At 49.7% G+C, this 21,144-nt stretch overlaps 1 protein-coding gene across 7 annotated transcripts; it reads right to left on the bottom strand.

Moving 5' to 3' along the window:
* Positions 1-2,183: 2,183 nt before the first annotated feature.
* On the bottom strand, positions 2,184-14,813 carry LOC129210638 (mitotic-spindle organizing protein 2B-like). Of its 7 annotated transcripts, XR_008578599.1 has the most exons (5): positions 14,642-14,813; positions 14,425-14,570; positions 12,458-14,353; positions 12,298-12,332; positions 8,239-12,176 (listed from the first exon to the last, which is right to left on the bottom strand). XR_008578599.1 is itself a non-coding variant. In XM_054836618.1 (4 exons), exons 1-4 carry the CDS (start codon positions 14,782-14,784, stop codon positions 2,450-2,452), a joined length of 396 nt encoding a protein of 131 aa, XP_054692593.1. In that variant the 5' UTR covers positions 14,785-14,813; the 3' UTR covers positions 2,316-2,449. The 7 variants fall into 7 exon arrangements, 3 of the variants coding, with proteins under 3 accessions (XP_054692592.1, XP_054692593.1, XP_054692590.1); XM_054836618.1 differs by lacking the exons at positions 8,239-12,176; positions 12,298-12,332; positions 12,458-14,353 and adding exons at positions 2,316-2,459; positions 3,583-3,679; XR_008578597.1 differs by having other exon boundaries at positions 8,239-12,332.
* Positions 14,814-21,144: the final 6,331 nt, after the last annotated feature.

The following is a 21,144-nucleotide window of genomic DNA, read 5'->3' on the forward strand; positions in this document are numbered from 1 at the left end:
CTCAAGTGTTGCCAAGTTATATATTCTGTTTTAAAATCGTTCTACGCTAATTAGTTTCCCTTATTCAGGTGCTTCACCTGCTGCAGATGTTTTGAAGGAACAGGACATAAAAGCATGCACCAAGCACTTTTATTCAGCTAGGCTGTAGGGAAAGGAGACCAGGACAGTCTGCCCAGGAAAACTGGATGCCAGGAAAGGAGGAGCGATGATCTGCAGGCTGAGGAGCGTGCCACAGAGCTCAGGAGGATGCAGTGGGGGCTTGGAGACCTACCTTGGGTGGGTACAACACGGGGGTGGCCCAAGCTGCAGAGGGATTAGTAAAAGAAACGCAGGTACAGAACAGGTTAAAGAGAGGAGGCAAACCCATGTTTGTTGGGTACTTTTATTCTCAAGGAAGGTCAATATACTGCAGAGAGGAGATTTCAGCCACATCTCAAGCCAGCTCACCCCATTTCTAGGGACAATGAGCACCAATAATGACTCACCTAAGAGCCCTTCAACTGCTCTTTTTCACCAGCAGATTCGACTTGCAGCTTCCCACTTGGTGTGGTACAGTTTGGGCTTTGGGGGGTTTTTTGGGGGGGTGAGGGGGGAAGTACATACACTTACTTTCTTACAAGATCAGAGCAGGAGCCACCCTGACTTTGCAAATGCAAAGCAGCTTGTAAGCGCTCTCATCTGCATGCCTTTCCTACAGCAGAGCTTCAAGGTGTGCGACTGCAAGCCATGAGCTACTTCAGTCCTACTTCTTACTCCCATCCCTGAAAAATTCTGATCTCCATAGATAGGTGTGTTGAGTTTGTGTGACAAGGTTGGGGGGGGGGGGGCTGCAAGGGTGGCCTTGGCTGAGCAATTAGCAAAGTTGGTGGCACCTCTGTAGGAGCATATTTAAGAAAGGCCAAAACACTGCCCAGAGTGAGGAAAAATAAAATATGCAAGAAAATCCTGCTAACGCCAAAGGCAAAGAAGAAAGAGTGGCAGGAGGTACTCCCGGCACCAAAGCCGATTCCCCTGCAGCCCCTGGAGGACACCGTGACGGAGCAGGTTGTCCCCTGCAGCCTATGGAGGACACCATGACGGAGCAGGTTGTCCCCTGCAGCCTATAGAGAGGACCACACTGCAGCAGAATCCACTGGGACCCCTGCCAGAGCAAGTGGGTGTTCCTTGAAGGAACCGCAGTCCATGGAGAGCCCAGGCTGGAGTTGTCTTTCCTGATTGCCACATGCTGTGAATACACCGACTTCCTCAAGTAACAACAACCTAGTAACCTCACCTGCAGTATTGTCCAGGCGGAATCAGTAAGGTAGGATGATCTGAGGATCACTAACATTCTGCACAACTTGTGCAAAGGAGTATTGTACTCTCCAGGGTTTTTTTTCCTCTTGATCAGGAAGAGATGAACCAGGTTCATGAGATCTCCTGGAGTCTAGAAAACACCATGCCCCACAAAGAATGGAGGCACTTTCTCCTAATTAGGGAAATGGATTTCACCAACAGCTCCTGAGCTACCAAGGCTATAGCAGGCACAGCCACTGCCTGGATATGCTCTGGAATGATGAACAGCAAGACGTAAGCTCTAACAAATCCACTTCGTGTAAGATATAGGCAAGTAGCTAAAACAGCTAAGAGATGAAGCTATCCTCTCCCCTATCTGGCATAATCTCCTCCTTTAACCTGGCTCATTAGGCAAAGGGTGCTGTAACACTTTATAAATAAATAATCACATTAGCATCATTGGAAGGACTAAGTGTTGTGTGATTATGCTGCATGATAAGTCCAGCTGGTTTTCAGATTGAGATGCTGAAACCCAGGTGAGCATTTAACCACCAGTTAAAGTACAAGAAGAGATGCCCACCAGGTTTCCAGTGCAAGCCGCCATCACGCAGGGCTCAGCGATACCAGTGTATGACCCACCTCAGCACTATCCACCTCGTAATTCAGCCAGCCAGACTTTCTGCAGTTACATGAATGAATGTATGAATGTAACTGAATGTATGAAAACAGGTTTTAGGGAAAAAGGCTGCAAGGAGTATTGGCTTGTAAGCTGAGTGAGGAGCCCTCTGGAGCAACTTGAGCACTACTCCCGGCTTTTCTAGGCTTCACACCTCTTTCTTTGTCCCAGGTGCCTTCAGGTAAGTCTGTGTTGCCAAAGGAAGTTTTGCAAATAAGAAACAACGCCTCTGTTCCATGTATTACAAATCGTGTTTGTCAGGTTAATACAAACAACGCAAGCAATTTTAACAAGCACAGTTTATATACATTGCCAAGCATCAAAATACATCGGTCCCAAGACCTTATTTAGGTACTGTTGCCTCCTCCACTGTTCTTTCCAGAAGCTCCTGCTTTCTGCAGCCGGCTGGCACTCGGTTGGCGAGGCATCCTCTGGGCAGATCCTTCCCGGCTGCTCCTTTCTGCAAGAACCTGGGTCCCGCCGACAGCAGAACTGGTTTTATTTCTCCCTGAATAAACAAACACATACATTAATTTTCAAGTCCCGACCCTACGTGTCGCCCACGCAGCATCTAAGCTGTAAGCGTTCCTTAAGAAGTCATGCAAAAGGCAAAATTGGATTAGGTGTCGCAAATGTACCCAGCATCCAACACAGAAAGCAAATTTGTGAATTCAGCTCAACAGGTATCAGGGCTGCAAAACCAAAACAAGTTGCAGTGGGAGCATTCTTAATTTTCATCAGGTTTAATCTACAAAGTAACCAGCCACTTTGTTCTTTAAACACTTGCTTTCATTTGGCACAGGAGCACCAGCACTGCGAACAGCACTTCAAGAAGAGCACCTAACACCTCGAGGCTGGAATAAGTGAACCAACGTGCCAGCGGCCACCAGTTTCTGAAGCCTGCAGTCACACTGTCAGATCAGAAACCCTGCTCTTCCCGTCACTTCTGTGTCTTGATGAGCAAGTTCGGATTTCCTATCATCTTCTGGGGTTTCCAGGAGCTCAGACTCCTACATGGGACCTACTCACGGATTTTCTTACCACGTTCAGAAGATAAGAGTTATCCTTCTGTACGCGCAACTGACCATCTCTAAAATGCAACACAACAGCGGGGAGAAACAACAGGTAGAAAGGTGGAAGCTGAGGGAGGCAAGGGGCACGCAGCCCACCCTGCGGGATCCAGCCAGAGGAGAGAGCGGCAGGCTAAGGTGTGCTGCAAACAAGTGACAGGAGGGGTGAGGGAGACTTGACTTTTCCCAGCACTGGAGAGAACTACTTCAGGTGAGAAGCAGTACTCACATTAGGAAAGATAAAAAAAAAAAATAAAAGAAACACAAGGCAAAAGGGTTACAGGTTTTACTAAAGATAGCAAGCTCCAAGAAGCATCATAAAAAATTAGTAATAGCAAGGAGGAAACAAAACACAGGAATACAGTGAGCTGTACTTACAGTAGTTACAGGCATGCACTTAAAATGAAGAGTGACATTTTAGCAATCAATATCAGAACAACTTCCAGGACACCGACACTACTCCACACACTGGAGTCTCGCCAGGCATGCTTTGGAAATCATCACCTTGATCATCTGTGCTATGGACAGCACACAGACTGGAGATACACCTGGTTTACTTACCAAACCCTCCTGTCTCCTCGGAGCAGCTGTCTGAGAACAGGACTCACGTCAATACCACAAGTGAACACCTTGCAGCACCAAAAAGACAACCTGAGAACTTCCAAATAAAGAGTATGTGGCCCCTCTGTATCTGTAAAATTTGACAGACTAGGGCGGCAAAAGAAACACATTCACTTATCCCAGCCAAGTCAGGTGCTCTTAAAAAAGTCTATTATTGTAAACCATGCTAGTGATCCGCCAGCAGCGATCAGCCCAAGCCAGCCAACCAGCCTTGTGTTCTTTCTTTACAGCTCAAGCACTTTAAGCAGTTCCACTAATGCAAGTATTGTCCGTGAAAACAAACAAATTGCACAAAGGCAATACACGATCTCACAGCACTTGACAGAAAAATTGGCAGGAACAAAAAGCATTATAGTTCACCATGATGCTTTTAGCAATCCAGGTGAATGCCCTCCCCTTTCTCACATGCATCTATCCGGTCCTCAACCTGGGTACGACGGCTCTAACCATGTGGACACACAAGACAACTGTACCATTAAGCACTACTGGGAGTCAGGCCCTTCATCTTCTGACCTAGCTGAAATGACTTGGGGAGAAAGAATCACTTTATTGAAGAGAAGCTGCACTCAAAGCACATGCCTTCCATCCTCTTAGCCTCAAAATCACAGTAAAACAAACCAGTTACTTCAATAGCATAAAAAACAATGGTATTTTTGGAAGCATCCTATCTAGACCCCTGAATCAGTCAAGAATAGCTCATGAAGCACGCAAGGACAGGCATGGGTTGTGCACTTCTGCCAGGTAAAACTCTATCACAGATAACAGGTTCAATTAACTCAAAGCACAAAAGCAGCTGAACAACTACAAACTCTCTGTAATTCAAGTACTACAGACCAACAAAAGGATTGCACTGATATTTTCCTTTGTCTCACAAGATGTCCTTATCTTGGATGTGTCTGGCTGTCGAGGAACAACTGCAGCCCAAAAATAGCTACGGATGCAAGAGACAAGCCAAAAGAGAACCCAAATCAAATACCTCCCTCCCAAAAGAAGCAGCTACGTGTTTATCTTCGAGATCCAGAGTCCGAGAAGAACGGCATGTGCGTGCAAGCAGTGGCAGACGTGTGCCCTACCTACCTCTGACTGCCAGCTCCCCCCACGTCAAAGCAGCAGTGCCCACTGCAGTCAGGCTGCTCGATGGACACGTTAGTGCTGATCGTCTTTGGCAAAACCCAAGACCAAAAGGCTACAGCCACCTCTAGGAGAGGACCACCACCAGACACTGAGGCAGGAGTCTACAGGGTGGCACAGGACAAGAAGAGGAAGCCTGAAGTAGCAGAGGGAGGAAGAAGCAGCACCTTCTCATGTCAAGCAGGAGGCAAGTAAAGACTGATCAGATTTAGGAAAGTAACCCCAACCCTAAATATCCTTTCAGAAGTGGAAATCTAAAGCTCTTCTCTTTCAGTCTCCTCTCTACTCAACCTTACTGCTTTCCCCAGGGGATCTTTTCCTGCCCCTGACCGGTAACAGGGACTACAGATTTTCCTCCCACCCATAAATAAATAGCTATTGGGACATTTACTTGTAACACAGTCAGGGATATCAGGGCTGTGACAATCTCAAAATATCTCCTGTAGTGTGTATTGGCAGCGACTATGGGCTAGAGCAGCCACGAGTGTACTTTTAAATCCTCCAAAAATCCTGCTCCTGTTTCTGCCTCACAGCAGGGCTTACACCAGGCACAGTAAACCAGCTGGTCTTTCTAGACAGGCAAAGACTCAGTTTTAGGTGTGAATAAAAAAAAAGAAAAACAACAAACAACTTGTAAGAGCAGAAGTCCCTCCTTTCTGCAATCGCTACGCATTACCTAGAGGACTAAGGAGACACCTTTTGCCCAAAAGAAGCGCGCACAGCAACAGGACTCACTTCACATCTCAACACCTCCCAACCATGGAAAAGTCTCCGACGCAGCCAGATGTCACAGCTGCTAAAGCAGCCTCCCTGAGAAGACAGAGTAAAGCAGACAGGTAAGACTGGCAAAATACATCTCAACAAATCCAGCTGATTTGTTTTGAAACCAAGGAAGAGGAAAAAAAAAAAAAACAAGAAGATGGCTTTCAACTGCACCTTCCAAAGCAGTTAACTAAGCCCTTAAGTATGCATTGAGCAGAGGGTCATTATTTAAGCATGTTTTCTCTTGTGACACTTATCTGAAGAGAAGGATTTGCAGAAAGACGACGACACAAAAGAAGTTGAGACCTACACAGGCCCACAAATCACCTGCACAGAACTCGTACCCTCATCTCCTCCCCAGCAAGCCTGTCTCCTCAAAACAGGTTGGGTATTCAACTGCATTACTAAATGCCACTACAAAAGCAGCTTAAATGAACAAGTCCCAGGTCCTAGTCAAGGTACTGACAAGCCCCCTGAGGTGCTCAAACATCTCAGTTTAACACATCGGGTAAGAAGCCTCTATATGAGATGTCTGAAGGTGGGTCAAAGTATAGAGCAATTCCCGCCTCCCAGAACAGAGGTCTGCATTAGCCTGATCAATCTGACAGTCCTTTTCCAAGGCAACTCTCTGAAATAACACTTCATTCTCATCTACAGGATGGATGGAATCTCCCTTACTCTAGTATCTGTGTTACCTTGGGAGGCTGCCAACTTAACCACCCATGAAGTGTCTGGTTTACCGAATACAACGTTCTCTACCATCTCTCCACTCTTTTGGGAGATGGCTCCCTTCAAGGCTGCTCAGCAGAACCACGGGAGCTCGTCTCCCATCCACTGATCGGCATGAAACGCACCAGCCTTTTCCCAACAAATCCTCATAGGTTCCTGGTTGCTCCTCATTTTACTAGTTTTCACCACCACACTTGCCTCCCCTTCTCTTGCACGTAGATGGCAGAAAGAAAAGATGAAGAGGTCCTTCATTTTTTCTGAGAGCACTCTATTCAGTCTGTACTTATAAGATTTTCTGAGCGTTTCTTTGGTCGGTTGGGGGTGAAGAATGAATTAGCTGTCACTCACAAACTCACATCTCGTTACTTTGCTACAAAGCCACACATGACGAGTCTGGCATTGACAGTATTCCTCCAAATCCCTTTTCTTTCTGTCAGTTCTTGCCTCGCAGAGCATAAAAAAAAGCTTAAAAATCAGCCTGAAAAAGACACATTTAAAAAGTTATCCCAGTGCAGAGTTTAGCTCAAATACCCAGCAGAGAGGAATCCTCACAGCCTCAGGTAAACCTGCAAACCTTCTGCAGGGAAAGCGTAACAGGAGAGACACCTACGCTGTCCAGAGATGGCCAGTCCTCTCTGCTAGCTGCTCACCTTGACAGCGTGGCCAATGCCACCCGAGTCCTGGTTTTAGCCATCCATCTGCATTAACTTGCCCATCCACATCCATCACACCTAGTATATATAAAAATACTATACAGAAGCACCCAGGCTACTGAAGGGATCCCAATACCTTCAGGGAATACTTCTGCACAGAGTTTCCTCTTCAAAAGCCACCAGCTTCTCCAACGGATGCAGCCATATACTCATAGCTAAATCATTTGGCAAGTTTGCAACAGGCTCCCACCACACGCATAGCACTGCAAATAACATAGTACACTTAAAAGAGTATGGAAGAAGCGTGCGTCTCAAATAATACATTTTTGCCCTTAAAAAGTTACTTTGGGAGGAGGAAGTCTTCAGCAGATTCCTTCCCAAAAGACTGTAGTGCAGGTTGCATCACAGCATATAATACAGCTTTTTCCTTTTTTTTTTTTTTTTTTTTTTACCAAAAGGTAAAGATTCCATAAAATAAGAAGTATATCTAGTTTTCAAAGTACACTACTCAGAGCAAGATATATTTTCACGGGAACAATGAAGCCACCTATTCTTTTGGGACCAGGTCCACATCAGGTTTGGAGCATTCCAGCCTAGACTTTTTGCAAGTCATTCCTGGGATAAGGAAAAAGAAATAAAAGCTGTTTGTCTGTTCCTTCTGATGAAATAGGACAGACTACTTCACTATTCATCACTTGTCTTTTCAGAATATAAAAATTTATTCTAACCTCACAGGAGAGGAAATGAACTGGAACTTTTAACCAAGGGACCTTGAATCATCCAAGAAAGCCGCCGAGAAAGTTTTTAATGAGTTGTAAAGTAACTGACATCAGCACCTGCAATCCAGAAAACACTGTATCGTAATTTCCGTACTGTAAGATGAACAAGGTCTATAAATTGAAACTATTCAGTTGCTGATGGACTAAAGAAATGCCTACAATACAGAAAAGTTAAAATAAAAAAAAAAAGCATTCTGGAAAGGGAGCCAGAGGGGAAGGGGAAGCAACAACTGCACATCAGGAATGCTCTGAAGATAAAACTTCTTGCCCCATGTAATTACCATGTCCGTCACTTCACAAAACAAGAATAAAGACCTCTAATTCAAAAGGCTCGAACTCTACTGCTTATGGTAGAGAGAGTTAGAAGGAGTAAGAGTTGCAGGACGAACATCTCGAAGGCAATTTAAGTGCTCTTTAGTGAATTTAGGAAATCCACTTATTGGAGTGGTATTGATGAAGTACTGAAAAAAACCTGGGTGCGAGTGAAGCAACTAAGTAAGAACACCATGATCAGGACTTTGATTAGTCATAGAAGTCACCTATAGATCACTCCACAGATTTTTTATTTTTTTTTCAGGGAAGGCACACAGACCACAAAGTGTTTGAGTACAATTTTACTGGTGCGTGGCGTGATTTAAGAATGCGTTGCTATCAGTTAGATCCCATGGATATATTTAATCTACAATTAAAACATAATAGCTAACAGAAAAAACAACACTATATGATGTATAAAAACCAGATTAAGTACATTTAAGAGAAATCCTTAGCATCTCTGGGGGGATTCTCTCCACATAGCATTACCCTTGTCAGCTACCTTATTTCTTTAATACAGAAGGAGTACAGAAGGATTACAAATCCCACATCAAGATGAACATCGAGGTAACACGAGGCTGAGTAAGTGGAGGGTGAGTACCAGAGGGATGTAAAGCAGCTGGCGTGGCCGGCCAGACGTACCCGAGAGCGATGCCAGTCACTGTGGGTCCCTGCAGCAACGGTCGTCATCCCAAAAGGCTGGCCACACAGAGAAGGTGCAGGAAATAAGAAGTGAGAAAAAGGGATGAACAGGGAAGGCAACAAAACACAAGGATGGCAAGAGGAATACATAGGGAGGACAAAGTTGGCAACAAGCTGCAGAGTAGAGAGGGGGATATTTAGGAAATAATTAAACAGCAGGACTTAGAAGAAACCTTGATCATATCTAAGGATTTACACAGGAAGGAAGTAGTTACAAGGACAGAAAAAGCATATTTTTCCATGCAGATAAGGAAAATGCACCCTGTGAACCCTTCACCGAGCCCATGGCTGGCAGAGGGCTCGGTGGCGTTTCCAACAGGCACCTAAGTGTGACGTAGAGTTTCACAGGGCAGGAAAGCATTCCAATCCCTGTTACACAGAACGGGAGGCTGTGATCCTTCCTTTGCAGTCTTAAAATCCATCGACCAGATGAGAGGTCCACAAGAGAGGCAAGGTTTTTGAAAAGCAAGCTCATGTTAGCAACACATTTAGCAGCTGGGGCAAAGCTCTAGGAAGTAACTTTATGGAAGACACTTAGCTGGGGAAGTGGGGAACGTGGAAAAAACAGTTGGAGCGCAAAGAGCCAGAGAAGCCTTGAAGAATATTCATCAGCCTAGAAAAAAAAGAGCAGGGCATTGACATATGCATGTCAATAGAGAGGCAGAAAACTTCAGGGAAACCAGCAGGGTCTTGAGGGTTGGCTGATGGGAAGAGAAAGCATGGATATAGTACGTAAGAAAATGGCATATTTAACTACACAAAGCTAAACTATACACATAACTATTCTAGGCCAAAACCAACACCGCTGTCCTAATGGGTATGCACACCTCTTCCTCACATGCACTTAAAGAAATTGTCCAGACATCCTTTCTCTTTAAAATCAGCTCTTTCCCTCCCAAATCAACAACCGTTAAGCAACCGTTTCAAACGCAACTTGCATGAAGTTGTATCTAAGCTAAAATATGCCAGATGGATGCTCCAATACTCAAAACACAGTAATTTTGAGCCAGCTATCACGAATTTGGTCACCAGCAAACACAGCTCCATGTGGAACACCATGGCTATATTCTGTGGAAAAATGCAAAATAAAGTCATTCATATTAGACTCCCTGTTGCTTCAGCTGTAAAAAGGCTGAACTAACTACCAGGGGCACACACACCAGAGCTCCCCCCTGCCAACAGCGTTGTGCAGAAATGCTGTAATAGCCTTTTTTTAGCTGCTTTAAAAAAACCTCCCTGCACCACGATGGGCTGAGAAGCCTAAGCTGCTATCTCATCGTTGCTGATAAAACTCGAGCAGAGCAGTCTCGCCTAATCTTTAGTGAGACCTGGATTACTTCAGCCACTTGTCTGTCTTCTGACAAAGGAGGAAGCACAGGAGAAAGAGCAGATACGCAGAGCTGAAGGACACTGTGCGAAGCAGCTTGGCAAGCTTATACAGGACAATCGCTGTTCTTTGTATTAGCGCAAGGAGCTCTGGCTTTATCAGCAGTCCCAGCTGTGCAGAGGAGGCATCTCCCATCTCCAAATGCCTGGTCCTGCGTGGAAGCCGTGCCATCCTCTTCTTAAACAGAAGCAGCATCTTCCAACAAGAGGTGGCAGGGCCAACAGCAAATATGGCTTTGGTTCCCCTTCCCCGCAGCAGCTCCTACAGGGAAAGGAGGCAAGGCAAGCCAAACGCTTCTGCAGACACCCCCAGTCACCCTATTAACACTTACCCAGCTCCTGAACGAGGGACTTGGACTGTGCCCAGAACTAGAAAGCTCAGGGAAAGAGGAGTGATTCCTCCTCCTCTTCAGTTTGAGCTAGCTGGTTGTTTCCCCAATTTAAGGGGAGAAAATTACTCAGCTAATGAAATGTTCATTTTAATGGGATCTTTATTTCAGCAACACACTTTTCCCCCCCAAGTGCTATAGTAAAACAAGCTCCTGTCTTGAGCTACAGATAGTTCAAATCCTAATTCAGCCTAAGCTGATCCAGTAAAACACAGATAAGGCTGGCGCTGATGGCCCAGTTCTGCTTTACATCGTTACCAGTTTCCATGAATTGGGAGATCTCTCTGGACACCTGTTTGTTTTCATGACCTTCATCCAGGAGTCCTACACATCTTCCTCCGACACTCCAGGCACTTTGCTCCAAGCGTCTACATGGCACTGCGGACTCAGACTAGCCAAAATTCGCACAAAGCTGCAATTAAAGCTGCAGAAGCTCACTCACTTGCACTTGATGCCCAACTTAGGCCAGGCTGGGCACTGAGCTAACGTAGCTCCTCCTTTGACTAAACCACAGCAAGCGCAGACATCTGCCTTCCATCCGAGAGGCTACAGAAATTATCTTCACAAGGAGAGCTGGACAAAACGTGTCCTCTTCTCGAAGTTAACGAGATCTTACCGGTACCGAATATACTCACAGAAATGAGGACGCAGGACTAAGGTTGCGATAAGCTGCCGCCGAGCTTAAGTTCCACCCAAAGAATTTTCTGAGAGAGTTAGGTTTTCAATGGTTACTCACAAAGGAATTGGTTGCTGTCTAACATCAGTGGATGCTGGGTGACAGTGAAGTCACTTGGGCTAACAGAAACTAAAAAGATAAGTTTTCAGTCAAAGTGAGATACAGCTCTAATATAACACAAGCTTCCAGAAAACAAACGGAAAAAAAAAATTTATATAGCTGGAAAGACCAAACCTTCTGGGAAGGCATGTAAGCGCTGCCCATCAGAATTTAGTCAGGACTGAGTATGAGGAGAGAGCGGAGGCCAAAGTGCCCCTTTATCAACATTACCAAGCACCAGCTTGCAAAGAAAGCAAATTGAAGTTCAGCATTTAATGTTTTACCATGTCTGTAGTGAAACTGTGGCTTGATGGGCACAATCCTCCCGTCTCAATAAGCTGCATATGATCCGGTGATCTCAGATCATCAATTAGCCCTGAAGACATATTTTAGCCTTGTGAGATAAAGCAGCAACAGGAGACACTGAAGGCCAAACTAACACCGCAAGCATTTACCACGAGCAGCGCAGAACTAGCACCATCTTTCTCTGAACTTCACTACACTTCGCCCTCGGTTCCCAGGGCCTGTGCCAGTGTGCTCGAGGATATCAACACATCGATTTTAAAGGAAAACTCTGGAGAGGAAAGTCTGACCCAAGACACTGGGACTGCAATCTGACCCAGGCACCATCTCAGACCAGGAGATGCTCTGCTAAAGATGCAGAATGAGCATCCTGGATTGATGCGGGCACAACTCGGTTAAGCTCCCAAGACAGATACTTGGAAACTCAAAACCTCTCCGCAGCACCCCAAGCTGGTAGGAGACAATGGTTAAGCACATATCAACTCTACCTTAGGGTTTCTGGCTTTTCCTCTTGAGGACTTTAACGCTGATTGACAAACAAGTTGCCATCTGACCATTTCAAATCGAGCTGGCCTACTACTAGCCAAAACGAGCCTGTGGCAGTGGCCTAGTGCTACAAAAAATAATAAAAAAAAAAAAAATCTCATTTTTTACAGGAAGTGCCACAGAAACAGTATGCATGAGAGAACAAAAACTAATCCAGATTAACAGACAGACAGGAATAAAAACCTTACCAAAGTTCCTTCATAGTTTGAGCGGCCCATCACACCTGAAGCATGAACAAAGGCGGAGAAGAAGAGAGAGCAAAATTTAACAGCATCTTTTGTTCAAAATCACTGCTCTTTTAAGACGTTTCCTCTCAGCACGGTAACGTAATAGCACACTGCTGCTTACTTAAAATATCCAAGTGCTGCACCTCTCATTTTGCTCAGGAAAAAGTAGTCAGCCAGGTGTCTTCTTTTTCCCCTGTGCATATTTAGAGTCACTTGTCAATCACGTGTGAGGCTGTTCTCTTTACCACAACCAACTTCTCTGCAGGAAATTCTTAATCAAAATCATCTCTTGAGAACGGGGAACCTGTTCACGGAGTCCCAGACACTTTATTCACGCCAATTCCCGCTTCGGCTTTAGCAAACTTCCTCGGAGTCTCCGTGCAGCCACCCTCAGCTGTTCAATGAGGTAATTCTCACCCGTTTACCACGTGGAATTTCACACCAGAAGCAGCAGGCTCTGCTATTGTAAAGGTGCCTCAGATAATCGACCTTACCCTAAAACTGACTGCTTAGAGTTCGTCAAACAAGTCTTCTCTTTCAACTTCACTTTCTATAGGACTTATCACCGGACTTGCAAGCACAACCATGAGAATAAACACCCCCTACCACCAAGGCAGCCTCAGCAGTGAGACTAAGCAGTAATACACTATCACGACAGGGAAACCTTACGTTCCCCCCACCCTGCTCTGCTTACCTACGCTGACAAAGCTTCTCTTTCTTGCCCCATTCTCTGTGTTCCCAGCACAGTCCTTGCTGACAGTTACTTTTCAAGCTTTGCCTCAAAATTTTCAAGAATTTTGCCTCAAAATTCATCACGGGTCAACAGAGACCCATCAGCTACAACAGAGTTTTCACGCTGAAACACAGAGAGGATGGGAAAACAGGACACAGCAATACAATCCACCCTGACCTCAGCCATTTCCACGTTCCCAAACAAGCACACCCACATTACCGGCACGGCAGCGCCGAGGCGTGGAGCAAGCCGAGCCATCGGCGTGCAATTTTGTCTTTGGCAACCACAGACAATGATCACAAAACCTTGCTGTTTTGGCCTTTTCCCCTTTCTGCTAGGTTTTTGAAGAGAAATGGATAGCCTTTTCACAGTGAATTCAAGCTTAGTGACAGCAGACTTATTTTAAGTTACCTCTTTTTAAACCGTTTGGAAATAATCCACAGGGTTTGCGAGCTACCAGCCAAAAGTCACTTCAGGAAGCTCAGGAATTAAGTAAAAGCTTTATTAGAACTGGTTTGGAAAAGAATAATATATATATATATGGCACAGCTTCAGGGCTACACTTGTTACTGTCCACCGCAATTAGAGTAATAACAAAAGATAATTATACTCAAAAGCAGTCAATGTTTTAGCCAACAACCCCACAGCCTCCCATTTCACATTCCCACCTCAATGCCACCCACCGGGCACCGAAACCGCTGGCAGAAGCCACCACGGTACGCGGGGACAGAAGCAGCTCCCCTCGTCTCCCAGGGATTCCTAATGTACCAGAAACTTTTTTTTTTTTTTAGTTAGATACAAGTGAAACAGCATTGTGTAACTTTGTGTATTAAGGAATTGGGTTTGGTGGGGGGTTTTTTTGTTAGAAGCTTGGGGGGCAGAGCCAGGAGGGTACAAAACCCAGCCCCCCCCCCCATACCGCACCGCTCCTCCGCACCCGCTCCCTACGTTGCCTAAAAATAACAAAAATTAAGGAAAAACGGGCGCGGGCAGCAGGCCTGAGGGTCTCTCTCCACAGCCCCGCCGGGCCCGGCTCCGCGGCTCACACCGAGCGGGCCCCCCGGGGTCCGGCCGAGCCCCCCCTCGGGCCCGGCCGCCCGGCCCGCGGCCCCCTCCCCGCGGCGGGGCGAGCGATGCGGCCGGCGGGAGGCGCGGGCAGGCCGCGGGGCAACGGGCAGGCCGCGGGGGGGGGCCGGGAGAGCGGCGGGCGGGCTCCGAGCCGCGGCAGCCGCAGGGCGGAGGCGGGGGGGAGCGGGGCGGGGGCGCGGCCGTCCTCGGGGGGCTCTGCGCGGGGAGACACGGGGGTTAGGGCCCGCCACCGCCGCCCCCGCCGCCCGCCCCTGCCCACCGCCTACCTCGGGTGTCGGCGGGGAGCGGCGCCGGCGCGGCGGGGGGTCCGCCCTCGGGTCCCGGTGGCAGCCGCTGCCCGGCGCACATGGACTTGAGCACCTGGAAGACGGCGAGCGGCGCCACGTTCATGCGCAGCAGGTCCAGCAGCACCCTGCGGGGACACCCGTCAGCGGCGGAACCGGCGGCTCCGGAGGCTCCAGGGACACCGGTAGCCGCGCTCACCGGAACACCTCCGGGTCCAGCCCGCTGCCCGCCGCCTGAGCCAGCTCGAACAGCTCGGCCTCCTCTGCGCTCAGCAACTGCTTCCGCCGCAGCCGCGCCTCCGCCATCGCCGCAGCCGCCATCCCCGCCGCCACCTCCGACATCCCAACGCCTCGCGCCCCGCCTTCACGGCCCGGCCCCGCCCCCTCGATGCTCGGCTCCTCCCGCCCCTCTCGGCCCCGCCCCGCTCCAGGGCCTGGTCCCGGCACCGCGGGCTCTGCCCCGGCCATTCCCGGCTCCTCCCGCCCGGGCCCGGCAGGTGGCAGCCGCGCTCCAGCCGCAGCCGAGGCCTGCCCGGCCGTGTGGGGGGTGCTCGGCGGGGCCTCCGGGCCTCTTCCACCCTCCCGTTCCTGCTCCCTCCGGCATTTCGCCCGGGCAAGGCCTCCTGCTCCCCGGGCCGTAAGGCCGCGCTCGTGGTGATCTCTGGGCGTCTTCCTCAGCTGGGCCTTCAGACTGGTTGTGGGCCATTTACTGCGTGCCTGCGCGTACCTCCTCCCAGCCTCTGCTCCGGGACGTGCCCTCAGCTGGCTGGGGGGAGCCTCTCGGTGGCCTCCCTTTCCTCTGGGTTTCATTAAGCTGACCTCCTTCCTCAAGGCAGACACCTGCTCCGGACCTCCGGACTGGAGTCTTCGGTCATCTCCCAGGAGGTGGTGGCTGCTCCCACCAACCCTCTCCAGCTTCTTTGCTGCAAGCCGTCACATTTTTAGCTGAGCGAAACCGGTGTTTCTCTGTTCCTGTATCCATCTAACCGTGGGCAACTGAACGAGTACCCCATGTAGGCAGCAAATCATAGAATCATAGAATGGTTTGGGTTGGAAGGGATCTCAAAGCCCATCTAGTTCCAACCCCCTGCCACAGGCAGGGACACCCTCCACTAGACCACGTTGCCTAAAGCCTCATCCAAGCTGGCCTTGAACACTTCCAGGGATGGGACATCCACAACCTCTCTGGGCAACCTGTTCCAGTGCCTCACCACTCTAACAGTAAAGAATTTCTTTCTAACATCTCATCTAAATTGACCCTCCTTCAGCTTAAACCCATTACCCCTTGTCCTGTCACTACACTCCCTGATGAACAGTCACTCACCAGCTTTCCTGTAGGCCCCTCCAGGTACTGGTAAGCCACAATTAGATCTCCCCAGACCCGCCTTTTCTCCAGGCTGAACAATCCCAACTCTCTCAGCCTGTCCTCATAGGAGAGGTGCTCCAGCCCTCTGATCAGCTTCGTGGCCTCCTCTGGACTCGCTCCAACAGCTCCATGTCTCTCCTGTACTGGGGCCCCCAGAGCTGGATGCAGTACTGCAGGTGAGGTCTCACAAGAGCAGAGTAGAGGGGCAGAATCCCTCCCTTGACCTGCTGGTCACACCTCTTTTGATGCAGCCCAGGACACAGTTGGCTTTCTGGGCTGCAAGCGCACACTGCTGGCTCATGTTGAGCTTCTCATCGATCAATACCCCCAAGTCCTTCTCCTCAGGGCTGCTTTCAATCCATTCCTCGCCCAGCCTATAGTCGTGCTTGGGATTGCGCCAACCCACGTGCAGGACCTTGCACTTGCCCTTGTTGAACTTCACGTGGTTCGCACAAGCCCACCTCGCCAGCCTGTCCAGGTCCCTCTGGATGGCATCCCTTCCCTCCAGCGTGTCGACCACGCCACACAGCTTGGTGTCATCGGCAAACTTGCTGAGGGTGCACTCGATCCCGCTGTCCATGTCGCCAATGAAGATGTTAAACAATGCTGGTCCTAGTACCGACTCCTGAGGAACACCACTCGTCACTGTTCTCCACTTGGACATTGAGCCGTTGACCACAACTCTTTGAGTGCGACTGTCCAGCCGATTCCTTATCCACCGAGTGGTCCATCCATCGAATCCATGTCTCTCCAATTTAGAGACAAGGATGTTGTGCAGGACAGTGTCAAATGCCTTGCACCAGTCCAGGTCAGTGACATCAGTTGCCCTTCCCTTGTCCACCAATGCTGTAACCCCATCATAGAAGGCCACCAAGTTTGTCAGGCATGATTTGCCCTTAGTGAAGCCGTGTTGGCTGTCACCAATCACCTCCTTATCTTCCATGTGCCTGAGCATAGTCTCCAGGAGGATCTGCTCCATAATCTTGACAGGCACAGAGGTGAGACTGACCGGCGTGTAGTTCCCTGGGTCTTCCTTTTTTCCCTTCTTAAAAATGGGGCTTATGTTTCCCCTCTTCCAGTCAGTGGGAACTTCACCAGACTGCCAGGACTTCTCATATATGATGGAGAGTGGCCTGGCCACTTCATCTGCTAGTTCCCTCAAGACCCACGGATGCAGCTCATCAGGTCTCATGGACTTGTGCACCTTCAGGTTCCTTAGATATTCTCGAACCTGATCTTCTCCTACAGTGTGCGGTTCTGCATTCTCCCAGTCCCTGCCTTCTGTGACCTGGGCAGTGTGGCTCAAGCATTTGCCAGTGAAGACTGAGGCAAAGAAGTCATTGAGTACCTCAGCCTTCTCCATATCCTGGGTAACCAGGTCACCCGTTTCATTCCAGAGGGGACCCACATTTTCCCTCGTCCTCCTTTTATCACTAACATACCTATAGAAGCTTTTCTTGTTGTCCTTGACATCCCTGGCCAGACTAATTTCTATCAGGGCTTTCCCTTTCCTAACCTGATGCCTGGCTGCTCGGACAGTTTCTCTGTATTTCTCCCAGGCTACCTGCCCTTGCTTCCACCCTCTGTAGGCTTCCTTTTTTTGTTTGTCTTTGCCCAGGAGCTCTTTGTTCATCCATGGGGGCCTCTTGGTGTTTTTGCTTGACTTCCTCTTTGTTGGGATGCATCGCACCTGAGCTTGGAGGAGGTGATGTTTGAATACTAGCCAGCTGTCTTGGGCCCCTCTTCCTTCCAGGGCTTTGTCCCATGGTATTCTACCAAGCAGATCCCTGAAGAGGCCAAAGTCTGCTCTCCTGAAGTCCAGGGTAGTGAACTTGCTGTATGGCTTCCTCGCTGCCCTGAGGATCTTGAATTCCACCATTTCGTGGTCACTGCAGCCAAGGCTGCCCTTGAGCTTGACATCCCCTACCAGGCCCTCCTTATTGGTGAGAATAAGGCCTAGCATGGCACCTCTCCTCGTGGGCTCCTCTGTAACGTGGAGAAAAAAGTTGTCATCAACGCATTCCATGAACTTCCTGGATTGCTTGTGCTCTGCTGCGTTGTCCCTCCAACAGATGTCGGAGTGGTTGAAGTCCCCCATAAGTATCAGGGCTTGGGAGCATGAGGCTGCTCCTATCTGTCTACAGATGGCCTCATCTGCTTGGTCCCCCTGGTCAGGTGGCCTGTAGCAGACCCCCGCTATGATGGCCCCTGCCCCAGCCCTCCCTTTAATCCTGACCCATAGGCTCTCGGTCAGCTCCTTGTCCATCCCCAGGTGGAGCTCCATGCACTCCAGCTAGTCATTGATGTAGAGGGCAATGCCCCCTCCTCGTCTGCCCTGCCTGTCCTTCCTAAAGAGCCTGTACCCTTCCATCCCAACACTCCAGTCATAGGAGCCATCCCACCACGTCTCTGTAATGCCAATAAGGTCATAGCCTTGCAGGCACACACACGTCTCCAGCTCCTCTTGTTTATTCCCCATGCTCCGTGCGTTCGTGTAGAGGCATTTCAGTTGTGCCCCTGATGAGGCTGACTTACTGGCTGGGGTGGCTGGAATTCCTTTGATGTATCTTCCCAGTGTTACCCCATTGGTTCCTGTTGCATCTGGAGCCCCTGGCTCATCTCCTCTAGGCTTCGAGCATGCTGTAGTGCATCCAGCACGTCTCTGAGCAGTAGGCTGAGGGCACTCACCAGCACCCTGTCCCTCCAACCTGGGCACATCATCCCACAACATGTCGCTGGCAAGCCTGATGTTATCCCCCTCCCCCTTTGAGCCTAGTTTAAAGCTCTGTTGATGAGCCCCGCTAGTTCCTGGGCAAAGATCCTCTTCCCCCTTTGAGAGGTGAATCCCATCAGAGTTCATCACCCCCACCATTTGCTGGATTTCTTCTCACATTTTTCCCACTGGAAGACAGAAATACCTTGTTGTTCTCATTGCCATGGTCATCTGGGTGACTTCTTGTGTGACCATCCTCTGTCCCCCAAGACATGTGGATCCAGTACCAAGGGGGCCGACTCTGGATGTGGGTTTTAATCTCCTGTCCCTGGACAGGGGTGGGGAAGGAGGCTAATGAGTGGCAACGGGAGCACTTTGGGCTGCAGGCAATGCAGCAAATTTGGGTGCGGAGAAGCCATACGTGCCAGCTGCCCCATGGAGCTACACACAGGTAATCGTCTGTGTTCACGTACTCAACTGTCCACCTCTGCCAGGCTGCAGCATCTGTAATGTGCTTCAGTTGCCAAGCCAGCAGAGAGCATCTGGCGTTGCGTGGGGAAGAAAATTGGAAATCTGCGTCTTGAGTTGCACCACGGTGAGGAGACGTCAAGCCGAGATTGAAATTCCTCTATCTAAATGGAAATGAGCAGTGCCTCCGCCATCAGGGAGGGATCGCCTGTCCCCGCTCCCCCCTGTCCCGGCACACGCAGAGATCACAGATATTCCAGCTGTGCTGCTGAATGAATAGCAGAGCTGGGGGGGCCATGATGCAGGGATGGCTGTGTCCCCCAGCGCCACCACGACAGACCCAGTTTCATCCCTGCATCAAGCCACAGGAGAGAGATGCTCCCACTCCACACCCCAAGCAACCTGCGAGCGTGTCAAAATCATCACCTGCCACAGGGCGACCCGACCTTGCGTCCTGACGGGTGTTTGGCCTCGCTAACAGACAGACATTTACTGCAGCTGCCAAGATGGGAATGAGATGTACAATGATAAAAGAAGGATCTTACTGCTAATGGCCCTGAGCGGGACCTGCTCAGCAGGGACAATTATTGCAGTGCTGATAGCGGGAGCAGCTGCTGCCAGCGCGAATTACCCTGCTGTCTGCGGGGCCGACAATGCCACAGCCATAAAGCCTGAGCTCGTCCTGAAGGATGGGCTTTCAGAGGGACCCTCAGCTGAGTGGGTCAGTGCAGGGTCCGCGATGCAGAGGGGACCGAGCAACATCTCTGTGCATGCTGTCTTGCCTGCTCTGGTGCATGATGTGCTGCTTCCTTTGGGACTGGCTGGAAGTCAAATGCAAGGGCAAGAGCCCTCACCACGTGGGTGATGCACTCTCCAGCCCTTCCTGTTCCCACCTGGACCACTTCCCCCAGCCCGTGGCATCTGGGGGCTTAGCTACAAGCCACAGCAGAAGAGGGCAAGACGCTTTTTAGCTCAGCCCCTCTCTGGAAAAAAAGAAGAAAACTAGAAACCACCTTCCCTACAACACACTTGAGAAGTCTCAGCTTGTGCCTCCTCCTTCCCAGCCCCAGCCAGCTCCAACTGGCAGCTCTCCCTGCATGCTCTGGTCACCAGCATCACAAACAGGACCCTGCCTCTCCCGTGCTTCCTTCACAGGCTGCTGTAGGCCATGGCTGTGGGTCATGCCTTCCTCACACTTCTTGGTGTAGGCCTGGATGGGCACATTCTGCAACTCCTTTGAGTGACAACGCTTTCCTCTGGACTACGTGGTCCCTTCTGCCCTCTGAAGCATTTCTGGGGTCTCCGATATCCCAGTTTTCCCCTTTTGTTCTCCTAAGCCAACACGTCAGTAGAAGTCATTGAGATCCCATAAACATCCCCTGAGAAGCCCTCAGTTACTGGAGCTGCAATCTGGGTAGCACCTGGGACACTTAAATGACATTTGACAGGACTCTGGGTCCTGCAGCCGACCAGAGACACCCTCCATTACTTCTGGCGGGACGTTAACACCTAGTGACCACACAGCCCACGGTTTCCAGAGCAGGACACGAGCCAGGACAGCCCAGCATGGTGGTGCCAGGCCGCATCTCAGCCCTTGTAAGACATGGTTACAAGAGGGGCTGAGCAGATGGGGGCAGAGGATGCTCAGCCAGCCTGCGTGTGCGGAAGGAAAAGGGAATTAGGTGCAGCATGGAGCCTGCAATCTTTACCATAAATTACCAGCTAGAGTTGGGGGTGCTCAGATGTCGGGACACGACGCTAGTGCCTTGCACACATGCAGAAAGCACCGCTGTGATGTGCCTGTCCAGGGGCCGCAAGACACCTGCGTGGGAAAGCAGCTAATGCACGTGCAATAAATTAGGATGTCCTGAGCACGTGGAGGCTACACTACGCCGCATGGAGTGCCCACCCATTGCACACGCAGTAAAGCCAAGACTGCCGCATGCAACAAGGGGCAAATCAGGCAGACTGTTCCCCTTGGAGAGGGGCAGTGGCATGTGTGAGCAGTGATTCAGGGTGCTCTACACGGAGGCAAAGAGATGCAGGAGCCTTCCCTGTAAATCAGGACACGCTGTGCACGGTCAGAGAGAGCACACTAAAACCAGACGTGCTGTGAATTTGCAGAGAGGTAACCCTTAATGCGTGCAGTAAATCA

The sequence above is a fragment of the Grus americana genome, chromosome 10 (genome assembly GCF_028858705.1).
Source record: "Grus americana isolate bGruAme1 chromosome 10, bGruAme1.mat, whole genome shotgun sequence".
Taxonomy (NCBI): Eukaryota; Metazoa; Chordata; class Aves; order Gruiformes; family Gruidae; genus Grus; species Grus americana.